General features: G+C 51.0%; 3 protein-coding genes across 3 annotated transcripts; 1 reads left to right on the top strand and 2 right to left on the bottom strand. All coding sequences in view use genetic code 12, as the record gives it.

Annotated features, from left to right (window-relative positions):
* Positions 1 to 179: 179 nt before the first annotated feature.
* LODBEIA_P12460 (uncharacterized protein) lies at positions 180 to 2738 on the bottom strand (the record flags this gene model as incomplete). The annotated part of the gene is made up of 1 exon (XM_066971113.1): positions 180 to 2738. One exon carries the CDS (start codon positions 2736 to 2738, stop codon positions 180 to 182), a length of 2559 nt encoding a protein of 852 aa, XP_066828184.1.
* A 281-nt stretch (positions 2739 to 3019) lies between these two features.
* LODBEIA_P12450 (uncharacterized protein) lies at positions 3020 to 4474 on the bottom strand (the record flags this gene model as incomplete). Its single annotated transcript, XM_066971112.1, has 1 exon — positions 3020 to 4474. One exon carries the CDS (start codon positions 4472 to 4474, stop codon positions 3020 to 3022), a length of 1455 nt encoding a protein of 484 aa, XP_066828183.1.
* Positions 4475 to 6658: 2184 nt separating this feature from the next.
* Positions 6659 to 7648, top strand: LODBEIA_P12440 (uncharacterized protein; the record flags this gene model as incomplete). The annotated part of the gene is made up of 1 exon (XM_066971111.1): positions 6659 to 7648. The coding sequence occupies one exon, from the start codon at positions 6659 to 6661 to the stop codon at positions 7646 to 7648; it is 990 nt and encodes a 329-aa protein (XP_066828182.1).
* Positions 7649 to 11330: the final 3682 nt, after the last annotated feature.

Raw genomic sequence — 11330 nt, 5'->3', positions numbered from 1 at the left:
CGGCTGGATCAGTGGTGGAAACGGAGGACTGCGGGGCTGTCAAGGTGCCAATGTTACGGGGCATAGTAGGGTGCGATTAAGCTGGGCTTAGTCACCGCTGAGTCCAGGAGCTGGCACTTGGTTGCTTTGTCTAGCTTTGATTAACAGCCTGTCACTAACTATACTCACTATTCAACCCCTCACTTGAGCACACTGACATAGTTCCTCCTCTTGCCTCGCTTCACCCCCGTGGCCACCGGCGTGGTGGCCTTCCGTGGTGGCGGCGGCGCCTTCTCCTCCTTCACCTGCTCCTCCACCGGCTTCCTCTTGTCCAACCACCGCTTGTGCGTTTCGTCGTAGTAGAAGTGGTTCACCGACGAGCCCAACTTGGCCTGGATCGGCCTCTTCTCGCTCTTGAACAACTTCCACTCCTTCTTCTCCTCCGGGGGGACGTACTCCTTGACGGTGTCGTCGTGGACCTCGTACTGCCGCCACATGGCCAGCTGGGGCGAGTCGCTCAACCGGGACGAGTACGGCGCGCAGATGCTGTTGGCCCTGGTGGTCGCCGGGGAGGGGATGTCCCCGCCGATAAACTTGTCCAACCGGGTCCACACCTTGTCGAGCCAGCTGTTGCCGGTTTTGAAACGTTCTCTTAGTTTGGTGAGCTCCTGGTGGTGGTACTTGCCTGCCGCGAGCACGTCGATATACTTTTGAGCTGCTTGGCTGAGCCCATAATCGGCGAGCGTCATCGCGTGGTGGAGCAACAATGGTGATACCAAGGGGTTTGGCTTGCCCCTGTTGTACACCTGCGTGAGCATGCTGGTGCCGACGTGGGCGAAGCTGCCGCCAAGGGGGGCGCCGCTGAGCACGCCGCACGCGATTCCAGGCGCGCCGCCGAGTTGGCTCGAGTAGTTTCTGAGGAACTCGGTGTCGCCCGCTTGGTGGGCCACGGCGGCGAGCGGGAGCCAGTCGGGGGAGAACACGGGGTGTCCCGATGCTAGGAGTAGCACTGCCTGCGGGAGCGGGTCCGGGCTGAGGTAGTCAATGTACTGCCTGGCGACGTCTTTGAAGTTGCCCATGTAGTGGGCTAAAAGCAAGGCGAGGGCCCAGTCATGGCCGCTGGCCTGCGCAATGGCCAATTGCGCGTCGCCGAGGTCCACCGTGGAGCCCTCGCATCCCCCACTGGTGTATGGTATGGTGGCCGTTAGCTTTGTCTTCTCCAAGTGGTGCCTCAACGCGGTGACAAGGATGGAGGGAGGGTTGAGCTCCAACCAGGCGAGGAGCTCACTGGTGGGTGTCTTTGGCGTGATTGGGCCGGGGAACAGCCGATACAAGTGGTAGTCGGAGGCGATGGACGAGACGGGTTCAATCTGAACAGCTCTTCGAGCGAGGACATAGCGCCCCTCGGTGGTCCATCGAAACAGGCAGAACGAGGGTCTATCACCCAGTGTGGGCTCCCTTTGGGGGGCAAGAGGTTTGGGGCGGTACTTGATGGTTGGCGGTGGTATGGAAAGCGTGGGCTCAATAGGCTCAAGCTTGGTCAAAACGGGCTCAAGCTTGGTCACAACGGGCGCGGTTTGACTTCTCGGGGCCTTGCCAGGGTGGTACCTGGACACTGGCTGGACCGGGAGTGGTGGTGTAGCAGGCTCGAACGCACCGGCGGCCGGCGCATACTGGCTTCTGGGAGGCTGATACCTGGAGGGCTTTGCAACAATGGGCTCGTCAACCTCTGACTCAACTTGGCCCAGTGGCTGATATCTGGAGGGCCTTGGCTCATCAACCTCTGACTCAACTTGGCCCAGTGGCTGCACTGGGCGGTACCGTGATGGAGCCTCGCGGGGTAGACTCGGTGGGGGTGGGAGGTCACCTCCTACAGGAGCGTTGCTTGGTGCATACCCTGGGGATTCATCCTCGCTCGCGTGGTCTACCTCAAACTGGGTCTTGCTTCTCACCGACTTTGGGCTGAGCTCGTCCAAGGGCATGAACTGGTTCAACTTCTCCGGCAACAGCTCGTACGAGTGCGCGGGCCTGTACTTGAGTGCGCGGGGCAGCAACAGCGCGACCGAGCTGGGCGGGGGGCGCTCCAGGGGTCCCGGCAGCAACAGCCTGATGGAAGGAACACTTGGGTCCACCTGCGGGTGGAACTTGGGAGGTGCCGGAAAACTGCTTGGCTCGACTTGCGCCTCAAACTTCCCCGGAGGATTGCTTGGTTCAACCTGCGGCTCAAGCTTGCTTGGCCTGGGGCCTGTCTCAAAAGGGGGCACCACTGCAGCCCTTGCGCCGTTGGTCTCAGGCTGCACTGGGGTTGACACTGGCGCGCCGTTGGTCTCTGGCACCAGTGCAGCCTTTGGGGGCGGCGCCTTGTCTGGCTGTGGGGTTGCCCTTGGCGGCGCCTTGTCTGGGAGGTAACTCCGTCTTCTGTCCAGCACCGGGCTCGTTGGCTGGTACTTGGCCGACTTGGTGGACGTCTGGGGGAGCTGCGGCTGGTAAGGGTTGGGTCTGGGCTCAGATGAACTAGGTCTCCGATGGGGTGACTTCGCGGGGCCCCCGGCATTAGCCAAGAGCGGTTGAACATCTCGAGCCTTGCTGGCTCTGGCCACTGGCCTCTGGGGGAGCTTCACCGGGGCGGCGCGGCGCGGGGGGCGCCGCTTCTCGAGACTCTCGGGGAAGTCAAAGAGGTTCAGCTTGGGCTCCGGCTCCGGCTCCAAGAACTCGTCGTCGAGCAACCCGTCAAGCTCAAAGGTGGTGGACTCGGACATTGATGAAGAGAAGAGGAAGTGGAGTGGACAGCGAGGTGTGGACAAAATGAACTTACACGGTAGCGTAATCCTACAGCAAACACCGACCAACTTGTGCAGCGCGAGAAACATTGGACACAGCCTATACAATCGACCTATACAATCAACTTGTACTGCTACTGCAACCTACCACGAAACACCGAACACCAACCACCTACCAACCACCTACCAACCACCTACCAACCACCTATCAACTTGTGCAGCCCGCACCGCAGCACACCTGCCGGCGTGCTGCTACGCTGCTAAGTTTCTACACTCTTCGCCCGCTTCTTGTCCCCCCCCGCCTCCCTCCTCTTCCGCTTCCTCGGCCGCACCTCCCCCTGCGGGTACACCGCCGCCAGCAACTGCGCCAACTTAACCGTCCTGATCGACACAAAGTGCTCCCCCGGCTTATACTCCGGCCAGCCCTTGCACACGGAAAAGAAGTCGGCACACCCTGAAGAAATGTCAAGCACCTTCTCCGACAACACGAGGCCGATATAGTAGAGACTGACACAGTACTCTCCAGCCTCCAAGGAATCTCCTGTGGTGGTCCCACACTCTTGCAACGCCTCCGCCGTTGCAACTCTCTGCTCAAACGATCTTGGAAACGGCCGCGCGAGCTGCACCCCCGGCACCACCTCGAGCTTCCCCACGAGAAACCTGATCTTCGACTCGCACCAGCCGTGGAAGTGGAGCTCCTCCCCTTTGGAAGCCACTGCAATACAAAGGTAGAACCGGAACCGGTGGAAGAAGTCGTGCCGGGCGAGCAACTCTGGCAAACCAAGGGACCTCCCCCGCTCCAACTCCTCAAGGATCACCGCCATGGTGGATTTGGTGATGTTATGCGTCGCGCACATCAGGGGGTACGCGGGGGTGATCACCGGCATCCTGTGAAGTCGATCCCCAGGGTAGAGCAACGGGTTCCACACTCGTAACGGCCCGGAGAGGATCGGCTTGAGGAGCACCGGCTGCGGCCAGGCCCACTGGGAAAAGATCTGGAAGAACTTGGACACGATGGTGGCGGCGACGGCGTTGGGGTAGAGCTGGCACACTCTCGCCACGAGCATGGCCCAGGCGACGCCGCCGGGGTAGCCGTAGACGTTGCCGTAGATGCCTCTTTCCATGGCCCATATTTTTATAAGTCTGAGGGCGTACTTGAAGGACTGGGGCTTGGGGACGAGCTGGAGGATCTCGTCGGTGACGCGGGTGCCGTTGAGAGCGCGCATGTCCAGGGCGTCGGCGGTCTTGAGGACCTCGTCGGACAACACGAGGGAGGAGGTGATCTTGGGGACGCTGAGCCGGGCGAAGAGGAGGTCGATGGAGACGTTTTTCTTCATCTTGATGACGGGGACAAAGGCGTCCACCACGGGGACTATCTCGGAAAACAGGTTGTCCTTTAGAATTTTTGGGAACTCGGTGAAGAAGTGGTCCCTGGTGATGTTCTTTGGGAACACGAGCAAGGCGTCGATGTCGGAGTCGGGGGAGTAGACGCCGAGGCGGTAGGAGCCGAAGGTGAACAACTTGGAGCCGTGGGGGGAGAACCGGTTGGCCAAAGCTTGGAGCTCGGTGAGAACGGCGGCTCGTTTCTTTGTGGCTGTTTCAGTCTCAAACGAGGATCGCAGTTTGAGTTCTTTGATGAGGAGGTCATTGGCTTGGACGTCCTCGGGGGTAGGGGGGTCCAACAGTATGGGCGGGGTCACGCCGAGGGAAGCCATTGGTGTGTGGTTGGTAAGACTTTGCGCTGTTTTTCTGCGAACTTTTGAAGATTTGAAACTCGCTGAAAACACTTCAAATGCCTTTCTATTGTATAGTTTGAGGCTCCGCGAGTAAGCCAATAGTCTTAGAATTCAGTAAGCTTGAGAATTGAATGAGTTAGCGCAGTTTTGAAGTTGAGGGTTCAGACCACTGCCAGGGGTATAGAGCTGGCTCTCAGCAGTAGCCTCATAGTCTCAAAAGTAGCTCAAGTTGGGAATTGAAGGAGATAGAGAGGTTCAAAGTTAAGACTTAACATACTTAACACTAACACTTTAGTTAACACTAAGACTTCACTCCGTTTTTCTGCGAAAACTTAGTGAACTTTTGAAAACCGCTGAAAACACTTCAAATCCATCTTGAATGTACTCTCCAGACCCCCACGAGTCGTCCCATAGCCTTGAAATTGAGATATCTTGAAAACTGAAGGAGCTGGAGATGTCATAGTTGCGGTGTATGGACCGTTTCACCCCCGGGGTTTGACTTCCAAAATGCCAACCTTGATGAAACTGAAAAGTGCTCCATTCGGGGTCCCGCCTACACCAAAATGCTTGTAAAGAGGTGGCAAGCAACATTAGTGAGACACCTAACAGCGGTTCGCGAGATTGAAGGAGTTAGCGCAGCCTCGAAGCTGAGTGTTCAACTGCATCTCTAGTGTGTAGAGCTGGCTCTTGGCAGTAGCCCTGTGGTCTCAAAAGTAGATAAGCTTGAAAATTGAACTAGTTAGGGAGGTCCCAAGTTAGCACTAAGACTTCACTCCATTTTTCTGCCAATTTTTGAAGATTTGAAAATCGCTGAAAACGGTGAAACTACATCTCTAATGGATAGTTTGAGGCTCCACGAGTCGCCCTGTAGCCTCAGAATTGAAAAAGGGTGGAGACTGAGTGAGTTGGAGAAGCCTCAATTAAGTGTCGCGTGACCTTAAGACCAACTACTGTGACAATACTTAAGATTCCAAACTTTCTCAAAACGATTCAGATAAAATCCTAGCGTATAGAGGAGACCTAGATGAGTCTCCCAGTGGTGTCAGATTTCAAAACGGTTGAGAACTGAGGGAGTTCGTTCAGTGTTCAAGTTGGTGATTCAAGTACACTACCAATGTACTCTCCAGACTCTCAGGAGTAACGTAGTGGTCGCAGTTTTCAAAAAGAAGCAGATCTGAGGGAAGTAGCGCAGTTTCCAAGATGGTGATTCAATTCCACTCTTGTTGTATAAAGCCGACTCCCAGCAGTAACCCTATACCCTCAGAATTGAAAAAGAGTGAGATTTGAGTGAGTTAGGGAGGTCCCAAGTTGGCAATGTTGGCGGGGTATGAACTGTTTCACCCTAGACTACTGACTTTCAAAATGGTGACTTTCATGAAACTGAAAACAGCTCCATTTTCACTCCCGCTTATACCAATCGACTCGTAGAGACTCCCCGAGCAACATTAGTATGGGGCACAACTTCTGAACTTGAGCCTGTGAAAAGTTGGAGGGTGTCCAAATTTCTGACCATGTCTAGAGCAACCGACCTCGCTGATAACAACTCAACCACGGTCCTATCTTATAGAGCAGGCCTCCCTGAGTCTTCCCGTGGCCTCAGAATTGACGTAGCTTAAAAATTGAACGAGTTAGAGAGGCTTCATGAAAACCGCTCAAAACGGATCAAATACATCTTGAATGTACTCTCCAGGCCTCCACGAGTCGTCCCATGGTCTCAGAAGTAACGTAGCTTGAAAACTGAGAGAGTTACAGAGGTCCCAAGTTGGCCAATGTTGGCGGGTCAGTGACTGTTTCACCCTAGACTACTGACTTGCAAAATCACAACTTTCATGAAACTGAAATCAGCTCCATTTCGGCTTTTGCCTATACCAATCGACTCGTAGAAACGCGGCGAGCAACATTAGTATGGGCCCCAACTTGTGAAATCCAACCTGTCAGAAGTTGGAGGTAGCCCAAGTTTGTGACCATGTCTGGTGACTTCAAACTTGCTCTCAACAGCTCAACCACAGTCCTATCTTATAGAGCAGCCTCTCCGCAGTCCTCCCGCGGTCTCAAAAGTAAGTTATCTTGAAAATTGAGCAAGCTAGGGAGGGTCAAAGTTGGGGCTCATTTTTTTCCCGTTGCGGAAAAAAACAGCAATCTTAACTCACTCTTCTCCTCACCATGTCCGACAACCGCAGCATACTCGTGAACCTCGTGTCCCAGCTCAAGGTGGGCATGGACTTGTCCAAGGTGACGCTCCCCACGTTCATCCTCGAGCCGAAGAGCATGTTGGAGCGCATCGCCAACCCGTTCCAGCTCCACCAATTACTTGAAGAGGCCGCCCGCGAGCCCACGGCGGAGGCCCGGTTCCTCGCCTTGGTCAAGTGGTACCTCGCGTCGTGGCACATCGCCCCCAAGGGGGTCAAGAAACCGCTCAACCCGGTGTTGGGCGAGTACTTCCGCTGCCGCTGGGGGGGGGCCTCCTACCTCGCGGAGCAGATCCTGCACCACCCGCCAAAACTGGCATACACTTACATCGATGAAGAGAATGACATTAGGGTCAGCGGGGTGGTGTGTCCCCAGAGTAGGTTCTTGGGCAACTCGTCGGCCGCTATTATGAAGGGGGAGTCGCGGATAGAGATCCGGGGGGAGGTGTACACCGCGACGCAGCCGAATGTTTATGCGCGGGGGATCCTCTTTGGGAAGATGCGGGTGGAATTGGGCGACGGGGTAAGTTTGGCAGGGAACGGGTATGAGTTGGTTTTGGAGTTCAAGACGAAGGGGTTTATTAGTGGGGAGTATGATGTTGTGGTGGGGGTTGTTAAGTTTGGGGGAAAAGAGATTTATAAAGTTTCTGGGAAGTGGCTGGACAGGGTGCTGGTGACGAGGTTGGCCACGGGGGAGACGTCTGAGTTGTTCAGGGTGGCGGGGGTGACCCCGGAGGAAGGTAGGGTTCCCGAAGATCAGGGGGCGATGGAGTCACGGAGGCTCTGGGGGAGCACGATTGAGGCGTTGGTGAGGGACGACCAGGAGGCCGCGACGAGGGAGAAGTCGAGGGTGGAGGAGCGGCAGAGGGAGGTGGCAAAAAGGAGGAGTGAGAGGGGCGAGGTGTTTGTGCCACACTTCTTTGACCTCGAGGGGGTGGCTCGAGGTGGAGTTAGTTACGATTAGATAGTTTAGAATTGAGTTGACTTTGACCCGCCGTAACTTCTCCAATATCGATGTTCATCACTTTTTGCTATCATGGGCTTCTTGTTCAGCTTTCTAGCTGTCGATTGGTAATAAGAACGTAAAAAACGGTTGAATATTGACAGAGTTAGAGAGCCTCAAAGGTGGACACTAAGAAAAGCACCCCCCGACTTGACAAAAATTTTTTTTCAAGTACCCCCCATCACTTGGAGCTTCGATAACTCCACCAATATTGATCCTCTTCAGTAGCTGCTTATACGAAATTAAAGAGCAAATCAAGGGCTTTCCAACGGTATTTGAATCGTCTAAAGAGGTTGAAGATTGGGAGAGTTACCCCGGCATAAAAGATTGGGGTTGGGCTAACATAGTCAATATCGCTGACCACCGCCAACTCTTATCACTGTCTTTTTATTCAGCTTTCTAGCTTTACGTCGGTACCGAGAACTTGAGCAGAGCTTGAATATTGAGCGAGTTACAGAAGCTCAAAGTTGAACATTAAGAAAAGCACCCCTCCGACTTAACAAATTGTTTTTTGAAGTAGCCCACTTGAGATCTCAATAGCTCACCCAGTAAGAGACCTTTTCAAACGCTGTTTTTACCATTCTGTAGAGCAAACAAAGGGCTTTCTACTAGTATTTTGATCTTGTAAAGAGCTTTAAAACTGAAAAAGTTACATTGACATCAATCTTGCACCTTCAGCAACAGAGTCAATATCGCTTCTCACCACCAACCGGCATTACCATCCTCTTATTCAGCTCTCTAGCTATTGATTGGTACCGAGAACGTAAAAACAGGTTAAAAACTGAGCGAGGTAGGGAAGCTCAAAAAACTACTAAGAAAAAAGACAGTAGAAAGACTTAATAAAATTTTTTTAAAGTAGTTCCACTTGGAGCTTCAATAACTCCACCAATACTAAACCTCTTCAAAAGCTGCTTATACGAAATTAAAGAGCAAACCAAGGGCTGTTCAACGGTATTTTGATCGTAGAAAGAGCGTAAAAACTGAGGGAGTGAACCCACGTTAACAGTTTGCACACGCAGTAACAGAGTCAATATTGCTCTTCATCTCTTTTGGCTATTACCATCTTCTTATTCAGCTCCCTAGCTGTCGATTGGTATAGAGATCGTAAAAATAGGTTGAAAACTGAGCGAGTTAGGGAACCTCAAAGTTGGGCACTAAGAAAAGACTTAACAAATTTTCTTCAAGTAGGTAAAGGCACCCCCACTTGCAACTTCAATAACTCAACCAATACTGAACGTTTTTAAAAGCTGTTTATACCGTTTTACAGAGCAAACAAAGGGCTTTCAAAAAATATATTGATCGTACAGAGAGGTTGAGAATTGGGAGAGCTGTATTGACATAAAGTTTGCATCCGCCGTGAAACGGTCAATATTGGTTTTCATCACTTTTAGTTATTACCATCATCTTATTCAGCTCTTCAGCTGTCGATTGGTACCGAGACCTTGAGGAGAGCGTGAAAACTGAGCGAGTTAGAGAAGCTCAAAGTTGGACTCGAGACAACAACTCTCAAAGTAGGTAAAGAGCGCACACTTTAGACCTCAATAACTCCGCCAATACTTAACCTTTTCCAAAGCTGCTTATATCAAAATACTGCTCAAATGAAGGGCTATCACCTCCAACTTACAACAATTAAAAAGGTTGAGATCTGAGAGAGTTACATACTAGCACCGCAATAACACAGAGAACCCCTCTCACAACAACTGTCATCACTGTCAGATTATTCAGCGTCTTAGCTTTAGATTGGTACAGAAACTCTTAGAATCCGTCAAAATTGGCATAGAAACTTGGCAAAATTTTCAAAGTCAGTAGAAATAACTCTAATACGAGACATTTTCAAAAGCCGGTGGTGTCAAAATAAAGACCAAACAAGGGGCTATCCAGCAGTATTTAGATCGTGTAAAGAGCTTGAGAATTGGGAAAGTTACATCGACATAAACAGTTGAGCCGAAATAACATCGCGCACCGAGCTGATTTCTAAAAGCCGCTATCACTATCCTTTTCTCCAGCGTTTGAGCTGTCGACTGGTACCGAGAGCTTGAAAAACGGTTGAATATTGAGAGAGTTAGGGAAGCTCAAAAAAACACTAAGAAAAGACTTAGCAAATTTTTTTCAAGTAGGTAAAGAGCCCCCACTTTAAGCTTCAATAGCTCCACCAATACTCAACCTCAAGGAGGTCTGCTTATACCAGCATAAAGAGCAAACAAAGGGCTGTCATTCTCAAGTTGCAGCATTTGAAAAGGTTTGAAACTGCGAAAGTTACATCGGCATAAAGACTTGGGATTGGGATAACATAGTCAATATTGCTGCTCTTCAACCGCCGCTATTCGCAGCTGCTTCCCCACTATTTTAGCTATCGATTGGTATTGAGATCTTGAACAGAGCTTGAATATTGAGAGAGTTAGGTGAGGTCAAAAAATACTAAGAAAAAAGACACTAGTGACTTGAAAAAAGTTTTTATAGTAGCACCCACTTGAAACCTCGATAACTCATCCAATAAGAGACCTTTCGCAAAGCCGCTGGTATCAAAATATAGCTCCGAAGCAGGGCTTTCAAACAATCTCTTCATCGTAAGAAGACGTTAAAATCTGAAAAAGTTGCATTGACGTAAACACTTGCTCTTGCAGTAACATTGCGACCATCGCCGGTCTCAAGCAGACGCCATCTCTATCAAAGTTCTCACTATTTCAGCTCCCGATTGGTAGCGAGAACTTGGAAAACTGTTGAAAACTGAGCGAGTTAGAGAAGGCCAAAAAAACACTTAAAAAAGACAACAAATTTTCAAAGAAGTAGGTAAAGAGCCCACTTGGAACCTCGATAACTCCACCGGTACTTTACCCACCGGTAATCTGCTTATACCATTCTACAGCGCAAATAAAGGGCTTTCCAACCATATCTTGATCATATAAAGAGCTTCAAAACTGGGAGACTTACGCTGACATAAAGACTAGCACCGGCACTAAATTAGCACACATCGCTCTTCACCACGGACCGTTATTCTTACGATCTTACTCAGCTGCTCGGCTTTCGATTAATACCAAGAACTTGAAAAACGGTTGAATATTGAGCGAGTTACAGGAGGTCAAAAAATACTAAGAAAGACTTTACAAATTTTCAAGGTAAGCAGCCCCCACTTGGAACCTCCATAACTCACCCATTAAGAGACCGTTGTAAACGCCGCTGGTGCCAAAATAAAGGTCAAACGCAGGGCTATCACCTTCAATTTACACCATCTAGAAAGCGTAAACACTGAGCGAGTTAGGCTACGCGAAAGATTTAGACTCGCCAGGACATCGCGAGCATCGCCGTTCACCACTAACGGTTATCACAATCATCTTATTCAGCGTACTAGCTCCAGATTGGTACCCAGACCTTAAAAAAAGGCTAAAAACTGAGCGAGTTAGAGAAGCTCTAATTGGACACTAAAAAGACTTAATTTCATAAGGCAGTGACAAAAGAGCCCCCACTTGAGACTTCAATATCTCACCCAATACGAGACCTTTCGAACAGCCGCTGGTATCAAAATAAAGAGCAAGAGCTGGGCTTTCGAATAGTACCTTGATCGTTTAAAGAGCTTGAGAATTGAGGGAGCTGCATTGTCATAAAAACTTGCACACGCAATAACACAGTCAATATCGCTGATCAC

The sequence above is a fragment of the Lodderomyces beijingensis genome (assembly GCF_963989305.1).
Source record: "Lodderomyces beijingensis strain CBS 14171 genome assembly, chromosome: 2".
In the NCBI taxonomy this organism is placed as follows: domain Eukaryota; kingdom Fungi; phylum Ascomycota; class Pichiomycetes; order Serinales; family Debaryomycetaceae; genus Lodderomyces; species Lodderomyces beijingensis.
This window is presented reverse-complemented; position numbering and strand designations above follow the sequence as displayed.